At 46.5% G+C, this 17774-nt stretch overlaps 1 protein-coding gene across 1 annotated transcript in view; it reads right to left on the reverse strand.

The window, feature by feature from the left end:
• The window catches only part of LOC144605195 (calsequestrin-1-like), a 46586-nt gene extending 41622 nt beyond the window's left edge, over positions 1-4964 (reverse strand). Inside the window, exons 1-2 of the mRNA XM_078420286.1 lie at positions 4731-4964; positions 306-390 (exon numbers count right to left, since the gene is read on the reverse strand). Of these exons, the coding sequence (XP_078276412.1) occupies positions 306-390; positions 4731-4964 (319 nt within the window). The remainder of the gene's footprint in view (positions 1-305; positions 391-4730) is intronic.
• Positions 4965-17774: the final 12810 nt, after the last annotated feature.

The raw sequence follows: 17774 nt of genomic DNA on the forward strand, positions 1-17774 counted from the left end.
CTGCGGTGGGACGCCATTCGAAGAAAGGCGAAGAGAAGAGGTGCGTTTCAGTCAACCAGGCTCCTCAGAGTTCCGCCTAATGGGCGACACTCCCGCCGAGTCGCTGTCCACCGACCTATCTGATCCTCTACCCCAGACTCACGGGTGTCGAAGAGACCGTCACCCACAACCAACTCTCCTTCCTTCGCCCACCCGCTCCTTGTTCCTCTACGTTATTTCCCCATTTCTCCGCTCTCGGTCCCTCCAATGTTCCAATGCCAACCTCACCTCCTTCTCTTTCCTCTCCAGTAAGTGCCAGGACTTACCTAGTTTCTTGGCGACTGCCTCGTCCTCATCGGCATCTACCAGGCCGAAACCAATGTTCTCATCTTCCAGCACTTGTGCCGCCAACTGGCAGAGAGATATAGGAGAGGAGGGAAAGGTTTATTCAGACTGCAAATCTCCACAGCTAGAAATTACTCAGCCAACGCCCAAAGACCCAAGAAAGATGAATTGATACGAAATGTAACCCTACCTGCAGCAGTCAACAACACAACTACGGCGAATCAAATCGTTCCATTAATGCCCCTATATAGAAACATCCACCCCAATCTATGTAAATGGCTCCAGCCTGTATATATCGCCCTGTTTCCTACCACACACAGTCCCTACATCTCTTTGCCCCCACAGCCCCTATATTTATCACTATCTTTGAATACGCCTCCAGATCCGACACCTGCGGTCAGAAGAATGCGACATTGGTGGCCAGAAGAATGAAGAACGTAGCTTGCTTGTTTTCTTAAAGGGGGATTGAAAATTGGGAAGTTATGTTGCAGCTGCACAGGACGTGTGTTATTCCGGGCTTGGATGATAGTACTGGTCACCGCACCATAGGAAAGATATGGTAGCAACAGGGAGAGTGCTGAAACGATCCTCTTGGTCGTTGCCTGGATGAAAGGCTGCAGTGACGAAGAGACATTGGATGGGCTGGGACTATTGTCACAACGGTGCAAAAGGGCTAGGGGTGGGTTCATGTAGGTCTGTAGTATTTTGAATGGCATGGGTAGGATACATACTTTCAGTCATTCGCCCGGTGATGGTGGCGTCTCGCACTGGAGGGCACGTTCAAGGTGAGATTGGAGAAATTTAAAGGAGCTCTCAAGGGTAGAGTTTTCTCAAGGAAGGTTGAATGTACAATATATAGTATAAGAAAATAACTGCAGATGCTGGTACAAATCGATTTATTCACAAAATGCTGGAGTAACTCAGCAGGTCAGGCAGCATCTCTGCCTGACCTGCTGAGTTACTCCAGCATTTTATGAATAAATCAGGTTGAATGTACAAGGTGGGCCGAGGAGCCTGTCTCCGATTTGTTTAACTCTATGACTCCACGATTATTCCTGTAACGCCCTACGCCCCTCCCTATCATGTAATCCCATTGGACCTTACAACCTTCACAGTCTCTTTCACCTCATCAGCTCCGACACTGATCTCTGTAACCTCGTTCAGCACCGACGCCCCTCTCGGTCTGGAATCATTATACAGCATGGAAAAGGCCCTTAGCCCAACTTGGCGTTCCCGAGCAAGGTATCCACATGCACGGATACCTACGTGAACCAATTGCTCCCACAGCTCGTTCAATAAACTCTCAATTAGTTATGGAATGCTTAAACCGATGCATTTCAATTTTAGATTCACCTTTTCCGGGGAAAGGACTATGACAATCCAAATTAGTCATGCCCCTCTTGATTTTATAAAACGCTATAACGTCACTCCTCAGCCTCCTTCACTCGAAAAATGTTCACCTCCTTCACTCGAAAAAAAATTCACAGGAACATTGTTCCCAATGTTGGGCGAGTCCAGAACCAGGGGCCACAGTCTTGGAATAAAGGGCAGGCCATTTAAAACTGAGGTGAGAAGGAACTTTTTCACCCAGAGAGTTGTGAATTTGTGGAATTCTCTGCCACGGAGGGCAGTGGAGGCCAAATCACTGAATGGATTTAAGAGAGAGTTAGATAGAGCTCTAGTGGCTAGTGGAATCAAGGGATATGGGGAGAAGACAGGCACTGGTTATTTATTGTGGATGATCAGCCATGATCACAATGAATGACGGTGCTGGCTCGAAGGGCCGAATGGCCTCCTCCTGCACCTATTTTCTATGTTCTATGTTCTCCAAGGAAATGTATCCCATTCTATCCAGTCTCTCCTTGTGATCTCCCCATTCCTGGCAATAACCTTGCGAATCGTTTACGCGACCTTTGTGGTTTAATGACATCCCATCTCTCTAACCACTTCCAGCACCAACATCCATCTGTATTTCTGTGAATCTCACAGATCCCTACATACCTCCCTACCTCTTTCACCACATCCAGCCCTGTATCTTTCCCCTTATTTCTGTATCACCCTGCGGCTCTTCGACCCATCGAGACCCCTGCAGCACCCCACAGCCTGTACAGCCAACTCTTTCTTTAACCAACTCCGGACCTTTACCCCTCCCTACCTCTGTCCACCCTCTAGTGCCCCTGGTTGTCTGTAATTTCCTCCAGCTCACACCTCCCTATGTCTCTGTAACCCCATTCTCTTCATACTTCCCCCTCTGTCCAACACCCTCCAACGTCTCCACCTCTCCTTATCTCTGTAATATTCTGCAGTCCATGTGTCTTCCTTATTTCCCTGTAAGCTTTTCGCGCCCCTAAAACCAACTTATGTCTATCGACCTTTCGATATTCCAAGTTCACCACTCCATATCTGTGCATTTCACTACGGTCATGTACGTTGCTGTCGGTGTGGTCTGACAAGGAGTGTGTACAGTCACAGTAGCGTGCATACAACGCCCTGGCGGTTGGGACTGTGTGTTCGTTGTGTTTGATGTCGGCGCATTCTGTTGACAGTGTCCGTCCAACCCCAGAGCTCACAAATCTTTTTTGATGGGGTCTGGAACATTGAGGGTTCTAACATCGTTTACCAGGCACTATTCTACCTGCGCGAGATAACCACATGAGGTGTTTGCGCAGTAATCAACCAGAACAGGTAATGTTTGAGCAGGCAGCGCCTTCAGATTGAATGTTGGCAGGAGTCGGAGAAACGTGTGGACATTTCAGGAATTGTGAGAGAGGATTTGAGCAGATCGTGAAGATGTTCAGTACAGTTGGAGGGTCAGAGTGGCCTCCCTCTTCACTACTCTCGCTGGAGTGGGGTGTTCTGTGACAGAGATGGACATATGGCTCAGGGTTATGTTACTTCTGCACTGCTGGCTCAGTACTTCAGCCAAAGGTGTCAGGTTCAAACAGTTTTAGGTCTCCGGGGCATGTGTAAAGTGTAAAGTTAGAGACGCTTGGAAACTGGTGGCCCACTGAAACACTTTACAATCTGGCAGGGTGCAATGTCGGTATCCTTCCGAGGATAGTGCGCAGACCGTTTAAACTCACAGACTCTCCACAGACAAATACTAAGGATCCATACATCAGCAGACTATCAAAAGCCATGCACAAACGCACGCACACATACACACGAAGGAGAAAGAGATGGCGAGGCAAATATATATATATATATATATGTGTGTGTGTGTGTGTGTGTGTGTGTGTGTGTCTGTGTGTATGTGTGTGATATATATCTCACACACATGCACACACATTCAAGCACAGGGACTTAAAACACACATGCATGCACACCGTACAAAAGCATACACATTGCACACATACGCTATACGCGCACGGACACACGCACACAGGGATACGGACACACATGCATAGGCTGCACATAACGTACACGCGTGCACACACACACACACACACACACAACTGAAGAAGATGTAATCAATTAATATCCAGCAGCAACTGACGTTCAGAAACAATGGAAACAGCCCATTGTTTCCAGATTCAAAACCCCAAAAGCCCAGATTCAAAACCCCAACAACACAATTCCCCCTGAGAGTGAGACAGAGGGAAAGTTGTGGGCAAATAAATAACACGTTGCCATAATTTCAGGACATTTCTTGAACAGATTGTCTTTCCATATCTCTCTCCTCTTTCTCTCTCTCTCTCTCTCTCTCTCTCTCTCTCTCTCTCTCTCTCTCTCTCTCTCTCTCTCTCTCTCTCTCTCTCTCTCTCTCTCTCTCTCTCTCTCTCTCTCTCTCTCTCTCTCTCTCTCTCTCTCTCTCCCCCTCTCTCTCTCTCTCTCTCTCTCTCTCTGACACACACATACACACAAATTCACAAACACTCACACAGACACACACACTCGCATACACATTCAGGCACGTAGACATGCATCGACCATATACTGGCAAGGGCACACTCACACGCAGTCACACACAGTCACGCACAGGCACACAGATACACACTCGCAGACAGATATGCTCACACAAACACACACGCAGAGACTCACACTCACGTCTAGACAGCCACATACACACACACACGCGCATTGTCACATATTCACGCATATACGACACACACACGCGTCCACGCGCGCACACAGCTACAGACTCACACTGGTAAAGAGGCATGACCAGCCACAAGATTAATCTTCGGGCTAGCTTTTTTCTCCTAATTCTATCGCCCCAACAACCAGGTTCATTACTCATTGCTGCAGGCGATGACATCTCGCTTCTTGCCCCAGTGAAGACTGGTTGCAAAGCTTTGTTTTCGGAAATCAAGATTCCTGCCCACCCACCCAGCCAGCGCAGTGCCAAGGCGGAGGGCTCCTCGGCGAGGGGCGGCTGGCTGTTAACGTCTCGGTGTTCCTCATACCTCCAGCGTGAGCTCGTCCCACTCGAACTGCTTCTGCGAGACCTTGTCGTCGCCGATGGATTCGTGGTAGTACAGGCAGAGGATGTCGAACTTCTTCAGCACTTGCTTGTAGTTCTTGGGAGAAATGTGGATTACTCTGTCCTCGCCGTCGTACTCTGGGATGTTAATCCCCTCCTCTGCTCGGCACAGGGCGAGGGTGACGGCCGACAGGAGCAGCAGCCAGGGGGACCGCATGGTGCAGCTGGACTTGCGGGGGCTGGGGAGGGACGGGGCAACAGGCAGAAAGAAGGCGAGAGAGAGGGAGACCGGCTGTGAGGCGTAAGGAAACAGAGAAAGAGAGAGAGAGAGAGAGAGAGGGGGGGGAGAGAGAGAGAGAGAGAGAGAGAGAGAGAGAGAGGGGTGGCCTCGGACTAGGAAAGCAGAAAGGGGGGCTGAGATTTTCAGCCGCACTCTGGACTATCGTGGGACGCAAAGAGGAGAGCAAGACGTTCGTCAAGCCAGCTGCAACCTGAAAGTCTCGATAATTTGCTGGGTAGAGAGATTCCCGCCTGTGGCAGCCACTGCCCGACGATGGGGACTGGTGCGACGGAGCTACACACCCATATTAAGCAAAGTGACCCGGGGAAGAAAGCAACACTTCTAAAAATAAAGGAAGCTGAGCCCAGGAAAGAAAGAGCGAGGGATAGCGCTACCCCAAAACAGCCAGTCAGAGAAGCTTGCTCACGCTGCAGCACGGGGGGAATTAATACATTGCTTGCGCGGGGGAATTAGAGAGAGAGGTCGGCCGAGAGGTCAGCATGCAGAGAGAGTGACGCACCGGCGAACGAGGGCGAGCACAGGGAGTGGGCCGAGCGCGATGTAGTCGGAGAGTTGCCGAAGGGCAAGATGGACAACGGGAGTGGACGAAAGACAGCACGTCAATGGGTGAATCGGAGGGGAGGACATGAATGAAAGATATTAAGGCAGAGTATTGGGTGAAGAGATAAATAATAGATAGATAAATATAGAGAGAGAAGGATTGGGGGCAGAGGGAGCCGAGAAAGAAATGCTGAATGGATGGACTGATGGATGTCATTCAAAGAGATGATAGATTGAAAGGTTAACGAAGAAACGGAACGAAGGTAGAGAACAAGAAGTATTGGATGGATGGAAAGATAGAGAGAATGTGTGAACGAGAGATGGTGAATGATGTCGATGTGGGTAGTCTGAAATATTGCCGGAGAGACAGAAGGTGGACAGACAGACAGAATGGGCTGTCAATGCTGCTCAATAGAGGGAATCGTTTCTCCAATTCCAGGCTGATGGAAGGGAAGATGAAATGATTGATGGAGCGGAGGGACGAAAGTAGGGATGGTTTGGAGTGAGTGGGATGCAGGATTTGTTGACAGGAGGGAGAGCTGCTGAGGGAGGTTAAGTAAGTGGTGACATAAGCAATGGGTGGACAGGTTTGGTGTGATGGAGGAAGGGGAAAGAGGGAGGTCTGCAGCGAGTGAGGATTACAGTGAATGAGGGATGGGAGGAAGGCAGGATTCAATGATAGGGGATGAGGGGACGATGGGATTGGATTGAGGGAGGGATGCGAGGAATGAAGCGTTGGAATGAAGATGGGGGCGGGGGTCGAGGTTAAGAGGAAATGAAATGAGACAAGAAGGGGCAGAATGAGGGGTGTGGAGAGGGATGCATTTAACTGTTACGTTTTACCAGCATCCTTTACCCTCATTTGTTCGATAAGTGGACAGTGGCTTTGAGGGAATGTGGCCGGTTCATGCTGGGTATTATCCCGGCAGGCGTGTTTTCCGTTGCTTTTCTCAGTCCGCTTTTCAGACTGTGGTGTCACTGGGCTTAAAACAGCTAAAGGGCAGGTGAGGCTGGGGCTCTGAAAAAGGGCAACGCCGAACATACAGAGAGGCCATGAGGAAGAGGAAGAGAGCGCGCATGGGATGGGAGGAGAGTTAAATTGGGAGAGGAAGATGTGTGCAAAAGGGAGAGGGAAAGGGCTGTGGAGAAAAAAAGGAAGGAACGGAGGGGGAAACAAAGGGAGGAAGTGAGGGAGAAAGAGAATGACAGAAGAAGAGAGGGAGGACAAAGGGGGGAAGGGATGAGGGAGGGAGAGAAAGGGGGGACGACAAAGGAAAGGGGGAGACGGGTGTGTGTGTGTGGGTGTGTGTGTTTGATATATATATATATATATAGAGAGAGAGAGAGGGAGAGAGAGAGAGAAAGAGAGAGAGAGAGAGAGCGAGCTAGAGAGAGAGAGAGAGAGAGAGAGAGAGAGAGAGAGAGAGAGAGAGAGAGAGAGAGAGAGAGAGAGAGAGAGAGAGAGAGAGGGAGAGGGAGAGAGAGAGGGAGAGAGGGGGAGAAGAGGGAGCTGGAGAAAGAGTGAGGAGGGTTATGAGAGGGGGGGGACCGGGAGTTGGCATACCCTGGGCTCTAATGGATAGCCGCGACTTTGGGACGGCACTCGCCGGGTGCCAATCAAGGGGAGGGTGGAAAGGTTTGGTGTTAAGTGTTGGGGGAGGCAGCACAGGGCCCTATTTCCCTCGTCTTATGCCCGACATTGAATTGAGCAGAGTGTGTAGGAGAGCGAGGATAAAAAGAGAACCTCTAACCGCCAAGCAGATTTGGGATGGGAGGGAGAACGGTTAGAAGCCCGGTCCGATGAGATCACACCGTGCCGGATTCAATTCTCCACCCATCAGCTATGTTGAAAGCCCAGCCAGCTTGGGCCCACATACGATCTGCCCAATTAAAAATAGCCGCAAGGATTAAATTACTGCTCGTAATCCATTCTGTGCAGCGCAGACAGGGTAAGCAAACGTCGGCAATCGTTCTGTAACCGGTCCGTGCTCAGCTTTGGAACTTCGATTGGCTAACCTGTTCGCTTAAATGCTGAGAGGCCAGGAATTTGCTCTTCAATCCAGCCATCCACAACCCCTTCTCATTCACTCCACCTGTCCTCGGTCCAAATGGACCGACGTCTTCCAATTCATTCTCAATGTCCACAATCTCCTTCAATTCCTCCAGTTCTCGGGGAAAGTTATGGCGAAGGGACGTTTTTGTCCTTCGGGGAGGGGTAGAGGGGAGTGGGGTTAGGGGTTGTAGTAATTTTCTGCGACAGTACAGGGATCAGGCTTGGTTTTGCCGATGGAAGCCAAAATATTGTGGCGGATAAAGACCGATTCGAGATTATAGAGAAAGCGACGGATTTGAGAACAGGAGGGGATTACACAGATAGTGCCGGGTGTTGGAGAAGTTACAGATAGGGAGAGATGCGAGGCAAGCAGGGACTTAAAATGAGAGGGAAGGATGTATGGGCAGTAAATGGTTGCACAGACAGGGAGGGTGAAAGAGCTGGAGCAGATTACATGGATATGGAGGGGTGTGGACACTAAAGCGAATTTCAGCGATCACCAGAAGGGTGGTGGTTCGTGAGGGCTTTACAGAGGCAGAGAAGGGCTTAGGAGCTGGAGAGATACATGTAGGGAGAGTGTAGGAACTGGAGCAGATGGCAGAAATAACGAATGGTTTGGGGATTGGTGGCGACCAGAGTAGGTTACGGTCGGAGACAAGGAAGGGCACGAGGAAGAGAGTGGGTTTTAGTGATGAGGGGAGTGTAGATGGTGGAATGGGGTTATAGAAATGGGATGGGCGCTGGAGCTGCAGAGGTTTACATAAATATGCAGGGTGTGGGGGGTGGAGAGAGTTACAAAGGGAGCGAGGGGTTTAGGGGCTGGATGATTACAGAGATAAGGGGGTGTGCAGTGTTTGGAGGGATTACAGACGTCAGGAGGATTGCAGGAGATGGTATGGTTACAGAGACATGGGGGTGTGCAGGGTGATGAAGAGATGAGGGAGATGGAGTGCGGTGCAGAAACTAGCGATTCTGGAAAGATTCGGAGGATTCGGGATCTGGAGTTATTTACAGTGCAGTAGTAGGAGGAGTTCACATAGATATGGGGGTGTGCAGGGGGTTAGATGAGGTTACGGATATAGAAAGAATGTAGCGACTGGAGAGGTTTACTGAGCTAGAACGGGATACAGGGGCCGAAGGGGGTCCCACAAAATAAGGAGGGGTGTAGGAGCTGAAGGGAGCAGCAGAGAGAGGGAGAGGTGTATGAGCTGAGGGTTGTACAGAGGTAGAGCCTCTGACTAGTGACTAGTGTTTTTCTTGCAGAGATGATGCTTGTGGGTGGAGGAATTACAGATATAAGGAGTAATGTGGGGGTAAAGAGTTTGGGAGGGTGGTCGAGTTTGGCGGGGTTACAGAGATCGGGAGGGGTGTTGGGACTGGAAGGGTTACAAATATAGGAAGGTGTGCGGGGATAGGAGGGGTGATAGAAATAAAGACTAGAGGGGTTACGGAGTTAGGGGGATTGCAGGGATTAGGAAGGTTATGGTGAAAAGTTGGAGTCATTCAGCATGGAAACAGCTTCGGCCCAAGTCCCTATCGACCCATGTGGCCCGCGTTTGGCCATTACCTTCCACAACTGTTCCTATTTATGTAGCTCCCCAAGAGAGCTCGGAAGGCCGATAACCAGGGTAGTTATCTCTGGTTTGCTTCCAGTTCCTCGTGCTGGTGAGGGCAGGAACAGGGAGATACGGGACCTGAATGTGTGGCTGAGGAACTGGTGCAGGGGGCAGGGAGTTAGATTCTTAGACCACTGGGATCTGTTTTGGGGTAAGGGGGAATTGTACAAAAGAGACGGGTTGCACCTCAACAGGCGGGGGAACCAGCATTCTTGCAGGCAGATTTGCCACTGCTACTGATGGTGGTTGTTTTAAACTAAATAGTGAGGGGGTCTTTCCAATGGGATAGACAATGAGGGAGTTAAAGGGAAAGAGAGGAAAGGAATCATTAAGAAAGAATAGGACAGACAGCTCACGAAGCAATATGAGAAAATGGCCGTGTAATAGGAATCGATGTGGAAGCTGAGATAGAAACATAGAAACATAGAAAATAGATGCAGGAGGAGGCCATTTGGCCCTTCAAGCCAGCACCGTCATTCATTGTGGTCATGGCTGGTCATCCACAATCAATAACCCGTGCCTGCCTTCTCCCCATATACCTTTGATTCCACTAGCCCCTAGCCTCTATCTAACTCTCTCTTAAATCCATCAAGTGATTTGGCCTCCACTGCCCTCTGTGGCAGAGAATTCCAGAAATTCACAACTCTCTGGGTGGAAACGTTCCTTCTCACCTCAGTTTTCAATGGCCTCCTCTTTATTCTAACATTGTGGCCCCTGGTTCTGGACTCGCCCAACATTGGGAACATATTTCCTGCATCTTGCTTGTCCAGTCCTTTTATAATTTTATATGTCTCTACAAGATCCCCTCTCATCCTTCTAAACGCCAGTGAAATCAAGCCTAGTCCTTTCAATCTTTCCTCATATGACAGTTCCGCCATCCCAGGGATCATTGTCGTGAACCTAAGCTGCACTCAAGATGTCCTTCCTCAAATTAGAAGACCAAAGCAGTACACAATACTCCAGATGTGGTCTTACCAGGGCCCGATACAACTGCAGAAGAACCTTTTTACTCCTATAGTGAAATCCTCCAGTGATGAAGGCCAACATGCCATTTGATTTCTTCACTGCCTGCTGTACCTGCACGCCAACTTTCAGTGACTGGTGTACAAGGACACCAAGGTCTTGCTACACTTCCCCCTTACCTAACCTGACACCATTGAGATAATAATCTGCCTCCTTGTTTTTGCCGCCAATGTGGATAACCTCATATTTATCTGTATTATACTGCATCTGCCATGCATCTGCCCACTCACTCAACCTGTCCAGGTCACCCTGCAACCTCCTAACATCGTCTTCGCAGTTCACGCTGCCACCCAGCTTTGTGTCATCCGCAAACTTGCTAGTGATACTTCTAATTCATTCATCCAAATCATTAATATATATGGTAAACAGTTGTAGCCCCAACACCGAGCCTTGCGGCACTCCACTCGTCACCAATCTCCCAAGTGGGACCTTATCAAAGGCTTTCTGAAAGTCTAGATACACTACATCCAATGGCTCCCCTTCACCCATTTTCACTTGTCACATCCTCAAAAAACTGTCGGATGAGCAAAGGATTAAACGTGCTATATATGAATGCGCAAAGTATAAGAGTGGATGAGAGTGAGGCTCAGTTAGAGATTGATAGGTATGACATTGTGGGGATTACAGAGACGTGGCTGCAGAAGGATCAGGACTGGGAACGGAATATTCAGGGTTATACGTCCTATAGAAAGGACGGGCAGGTGGACAGAGGAGGTGGGGTAGCTCTGTTGGTGAGGGTTGGAATTCAGTCCCGTGTGAGGAATGACATTGGGACTGACGATATAGAGTCACTATGGATAGAGTTGAGGAATTGTAAAGGTAAGAAGACACTAATGGGAGCTATCTCCAGACCCACAAACAGTGGCCTGGATATAGGGTGTAAGTTGCAACAGGAGTTAAAATTGGCATGTAACAAAGGTAATGCCACTGTGGTTATGGAGGGTTTCTATATGCAGGTCGACTGGGAAAATCAGGTTGGTTCTGGACCCCAGGAAAGGGAGTTTGTAGAGTGTCTCCGAGATGGATTCTTAGAGCAGCTTTTACTAGAGCCCACCAGAGGGAAGGCAATTGTGGATTTGGTGTTTTCCAATGAACCAGATGTAATAAGGGAACTCAAGGTAAAGGAACCGCTTGGAGGTAGTGACCATAACATGATTAGTTTCAATCTGCAATTTGAGAGGGAGAAGGTTAAACCAGGAATGTCAGTGTTGAAGTTGAAGAAAGGGGACTATGAAGGCATGAGAGAGGAGCCGGCCAAGGTCGAATGGAAAAAGATCCTAGCAGGAATGACGGTGGAACAGCATTGGCAGGAATTTCTGGGCATAATCCAGAAGATGCAGGATTACTTCATTCCAAGAGGAAGAAAGTTTCGGGGAGCAAGAGGAAACCGTGGCTGATAAGGGAAGTTAGGGATTGAATACAACTAAAAGAAAAGATGTATAAGATAGCAAAGAGTATCAGGAAGCCAGAGGATTGGGAAACTTTAAAAGGACCACAGAAGGTAACAAAAAGTGTAATGCAGGCGGAAAAGGTGAAGTGCAAGTGGAAGCTGGGCTAGAATATCAAGAAGGATTGTAAAAGCTTCTTTAGGTATGTTGAGGACAAGATCAGTAAAGACATGTCCCTTGAAGACTGAAACACGTGAAATTATTATGGGGAACAAGGAAAAGGCGGAAGAGTTGAACAGGTACTTCGGATTTGTCTTCACTGAGGAAGACACAAACAATCTCCCAGATATACTAGTGGAGACAGAGGAACTGAAAGAAATTTGCATTGGGCGAGAAATAGTATTGGGTAGACTGATGGGACTGAAGGCTGATAAATCCCCAGGGCCTGATGGTCTGCATCCCAGGGTACTCAAGGAGGTGGCTCAAGAAATTGCGGATGCATTGGTGATAATTTTCCAATGTTCAATAGATTCAGGATCAGTTCCTGAGGATTGGAGGATAGCTAATGTTGTCCCACTTTTCAAGAAAGAAGCGAGAGAGTAAGCGGGGAATTATAGACCAGTTAGCCTGACATCGGTGATGGGGAAGATGCTGGAGTCAATTATAGAAGAGGTAATAACGGCGCATTATGGATATGGATAGCGGTAAAATAATTGGTCCAAGTCAGCATGGATTTATTAAGGGAAAATCCTGCTTGACCAATCTTCTGGAATGTTTTGAGGATGTGACAAGTAAAATAGATGAAGGAGAGCCAGTGGATGTAGTGTATCTAGACTTTCAGAAAGCCTTTGATCAGGTATCACACGGGAGGTTGGTGAGCAAAATTAAAGCACATGGTATTGGGGGTAGAGTATTGACATGGATAGAGAATTGGTTGGCAGACAGCAAGCAAAGAGTAGGAATAAACGAGTCCTTTTCAGAATGGCAGGCAGTGGAGAGTGGAGTGCCGCAAGGCTCGGTGTTGGGGCCGCAACAATTTACAATATATAAGAATGATTTTGATGATGGAATTAGAAGTAACACTAGCAAGTTTGCGGATGACACAAAGCTGGGTGGTGGTGTGAACTGCGAACAGGATGTCAGGAGTTTGCAGGGTGACTTGGACAGGTTGGTGAGTGGGCAGATGTGTGGCAGATGCAGTATAATGTAGATAAATGTGAGGTTATCAACTTTGGTGGCAAAAATAAGGAGGCAGATTATTATCTCAACTGTGGTTACGGGGGAGTGCAATGAGACCTTGGTGTCCTTGTGCACCAGTCACTGAAAGTAAGTGTGCAGGTACAGCAGGCAGTGAAAAACGCCAGCTGCATGTTAGCTGCACACCAGCTGCATGTTAGCCTTTATAAGGAGATTTGTGTACAGGAACAAAGAAGTCCTTCTGCTGTTGTATAGGGGCCTTGGTGAGACCCCATTTGGAGTATTGTGTGCAGTTTTGGTCTCCTAATATGAGTAAGGACGTCCTTGCTATTGAGACAGTGCAGCGTAGGTTCACGAGGTTAATCTCTGAGAGGAAATATGAGGAAAGATTGGAAAGAATACGCTTGTATTCACTGGCGTTTAGAAGGATGAGAGGGGATGTTATCGAGACGTATAAAAGACCTAGACAAACTAGATGCCAATGGTGGGGGATTCCAGAACCAAGGGACACAGTCTAAGAATAAAGGGGAGGCCATTTAAAACTGAGGTGAGAAGAAACCTTTTCACCCAAAGAGTTGTGAATTTGTGGAATTCTCTGCCACAGAAAGCAGTGGAGGCCAATTCACTGGATGAATTTAAAAGAGAGTTAGATAGAGCTCTGGGGAGGGGGGGGGGGGTGCTAGTGGAATCAAGGGATATGGGGAGAAGGCAGGCACAGGTTACTGATTGTTCATGATCAGCCATGATCACAATGAATGGTGGTGCTGGCTCGAAGGGCCAAATGGCCTCCTCATGCATCTATTTTCTATGTTTCTATGTTTCTGTGTAAGTGACTTTTAAATGCTGTTATAGTACCTACCTCAACCAGCTCATCTGGCAGCTCGTTCCATATCCCCACCCTCTGTGTATAAAAGGTGCCCTACTTCAGTTGAAAGACCTAGATTCACACTACCAATTCCCCTCATGATTTTCTACACCTCTATAAGATCAACCCTTAGCCTCCGACGCTCCATGGAATAAAGTCCTTCCACCTTATCTACCTGTAACCCAATTTTTAAGGACCACGTACATGGACTCGTAGGGTTATAGAGATAAGGATGTGTGCAGAGGCTGGAGGGGTGAGCGAGATAAGGCGACTGCTGGGATTTTCAGAAATATGGATGTGTATCGGGGCCAGAAGCGGTTACAGTCGTAAGGTGGTGTGCAGGGTCTGAATTAGGTTACCGACGTAAGAAGATGAGAGCCGCAGGGGTCATCGCAATAGGGCAGTGTGTAGGGGCTGGAGGAGGGTCAGCGATAATGAGGGATGTAGAGGATGTGTGATTAGCAAAGATAGCGAGGGGTTCAGGAGGTGAGGTGAGATTAGTCTTTGTGGCTGGAGGAGGTGCAGAGTTTAATCTGAGCAAGTGTAAGGTGTTGCACTTTGGAAGGTTAACTACAAGTGGAAGATATACGGTTGCCATCAACCGTGACCCTCCGACCCCCACACCAATCCCTACGTCTAACATCCACACCGCTATGCCGCCCTATCTCTCTCTGCACACCCTCAGCGGCATTGATGTGCAGAGATCGTGGGATCTCGGGGTCCACGTCCGTAACTACTTGAATCATGCAACACAAGCCGAGAGGGTGGAAATTAATACGTTCATTGGTTGGGGCCTTGTGTGGAAGAGTAACGACTTCGGTTAGCTCGCTTTTCGAGTATTGCATGCAATTCTGGTCGTCTATTACAGGAAAAAAGCGAAGGCTTTGGAGAGAGTGCGAGAGGCTTGCCAAAACCCTGACTGGATTCTGAAGAAGTGTCTCGACCCGAAACGTCACATATTCCTTCTCTCCTGAGATACTGCCTGTCCCGTTGAGTTACTCCAGTTTCTTGTGTCTATCTAGGGGGTAAAGAAAGGTAACTTTGAGGGCATGAGACGTGAATTGGCCAAGATAGACTGGCAATTGATTCTTAAAGGGTTGACGGTGGATATGCAATGGAAGGCATTTAAAGACCGCATGGGGGGGACGGCACGTGATGACGTAGGCACAGGTCGTGGTCTTCCAGCTCCTCCGAACTAAACTTAGAAAAGTACCGATTAAAATTGAACAAAGTTTCTTAGAAAGTCTATAATTCTCTATAAAGACTGGGGGATTATTTAGACATGTCTCCTAAACAAAAACTGAAGAAACCCACCGGGTTAAAGAGATCGGGTGAGAAGAGAGAAGGAGGCCCTGTTGAGTTGGAGAATCCTCGAGCTCAAGCTGAGAGGACTGGTCCCGAGGAAAGGCAAGCAGGAGCGGCGGCACCCGGGAGGAAGAAGCATGCCTCGCGTGAATACGGGGAACCGCGCATGCGCGAACAAGGGGAACCGCGCATGCGCGAACAAGGGGAACCGCGCATGCGCGAAATGTCACAAGGCAAGTTAATGAAACTACAATCCCAGGAGGCCTCTGCCACAGATAGTGACACCGACCAGGACCAGGACCAAGAACATACAGACGATCAAGAAGATTCATCAGAAGGTGAACCTTGCCTTCCAGATAGACCTAAAGGTAGAATTGAAAGTAAAAAATATAGGGGAAGTATAGAAGAGATCTTAAGTATGTGAACAATTAAAAAAAAAAAATAATAATAATAATAATAATAATCCATTTATTTTATATAGCGCCTTATCACATGCTCAAAGCGCTTTACAAAAACAATTAACATAGAAACAAACAGACAAACTATCCTGACGGAAAAGCGGCGAATACACAACGCCAGCGGAAGTTTTGCTATCAACAGAAGTTTAAAAAGAATGGATAAATTGGATAAAAAAGTTAAAAAACTGGAAGTTAAGACTGCAGATACTACTGAAAGAGTGAATAAGATCGAAGACAACTTAAATGCATGGATAACAGAAAGGAAACAGATATTTGAAAAACTGGACTTGTTGGAGAATACTAGTAGACGAAACAATATAAAGATTGTTGGTCTTGAAGAAGGCGAAGAGGGAGAAGACCCAATAGAATTCTTTCAAAACTGGATTCCGAATATTTTGGAAATGGAAAAAGGTGAAATTGAAATTGAAAGGGCACATAGGGCATTAAGACCAATTCCAAAACAGGGTCAGTATCCGAGATCAATTCTCATAAAATTATTGAGATATCAGGATAAAGAAAGAATTTTGAAGGCGGCTGTACAATGCAAAAAGAATTCTACTCCTCTGAAAAGTGGAGAGAATAATCTTTTTTTCTATCCGGATATAAGTTATGAGCTTCTAAATAGAAGGAAGGAATTTAACCCTGCGAAAAAAGCCCTGTGGCAAAAAGGGTATCGATTTTACCTGCGATACCCTGCAACATTGAAAATTTTTATGGAAAAAGAAGGGAACAAATTTTTTACTGATCACAAGGAAGCTGAGGAATTTGCTTTTAAACTTCCAAAGGCTCAACAGATACAAGAAGATTGACAAGGAGACATGGACTGAAATGGATATGAACGGAGAGAAGATAAAAGATATGAAACGTAAAGAGTTAATGAAAAATGATTGGGAGAAAAGGTTATGCTAGTTCGGGGGGGGTGGAGAACCACCAATTGATGACTGCGGGATTCATGTGTGTATTCATGGCGTGTGTCATGACCCGTAAAATGGAGGGAGGTAATGCTGTTTTCTTTTTTATAAACAGCATTAGTAGGGGGTTATTTTGGGTTTCTTTAACTATTCCTTTTTCTTTTTCTTTTTCTTTTTCTTCTTTTGACCTGGATGTTGGGGGGGGGATGTACAGCAACATGATGAAGTTTAAGGAAACTCCCCAAAGAACCATGAGAAACGAGGTGTTAAGTAATGTTATAGATAGGAGTAATTTTGTTAAGAATAATGGTTAAATTACTGAACTTTTTGAGTTTTAATGTTAATGGGTTAAATGGACCGATAAAAAGGAAGAGAATTTTAACACATATGAAAAAATTGGAAGTGGATATAGCTTTCTTACAAGAAACACATCTAACGGAAAAAGAACATCAAAAGTTAAAGAGAGATTGGGTAGGAAGTATGGTAGCATCTTCTTTTAATTCAAAAGCAAGAGGGGTTGCGATCCTATTTAAGAAAACGCTACCAATTAAGATACAAAATATTGTAAGTGACCCAGTAGGTAGATTTATAATTGTACATTGTCAAATTTTCTCAGAATTGTGGACTTTAATGAATATATATGCACCGAATACAGATGATGAGAAGTTTGTGCAGGATACTTTTCTAAATCTAGCGGAAGCACATGAAAATATATTGATAGGGGGAGATTTCAATTTTTGTTTAGATCCAGTAATGGATAGATCATCAAGGACAACGACAAGGACAAGAGCAGCGAAGACAACCTTGAATTTAATGGAAAGTTTAAATTTAATAGATGTTTGGAGGGAAAGCCATCCCAAGGAAAGAGATTACTCTTTTTATTCCAATAGACATGATACATACTCTAGAATAGATCTATTTTTGATTTCAGCTCAATTAAGCGGTAGAATAATACAAATAGATTACAAGGCTAGATTGTTATCGGATCACTCACCATTATTAATGAAAATTACGATGCCAGATAAAGAACAGTCAGTGTATAGATGGAGACTCAACTCTTTACTATTGAAAAGGCAAGACTTTTGTGATTTTATTCGAGGACAAATTGAATTATATTTGGAAACAAATTTAAATTCAGTGGATGATAAATTTATTGTATGGGATGCAATGAAGGCCTATTTGAGAGGCCAAATTATAAGCTACTCATCTAAGATAAAGAAAGACTATATGAAGGAATCTGAAAGATTAGAAAAAGAAATCACCGTATTAGAAAAAGAATTACAGAGAACTTCTTCAGATACAAAAAAAACACAACTTGCAAATAAAAAAATTCAATACAATACTTTACATACTCACAGAACAGAAAAACT

Source organism: Rhinoraja longicauda, chromosome 24 (assembly GCF_053455715.1).
Source record: "Rhinoraja longicauda isolate Sanriku21f chromosome 24, sRhiLon1.1, whole genome shotgun sequence".
NCBI lineage: Eukaryota > Metazoa > Chordata > Chondrichthyes > Rajiformes > Arhynchobatidae > Rhinoraja > Rhinoraja longicauda.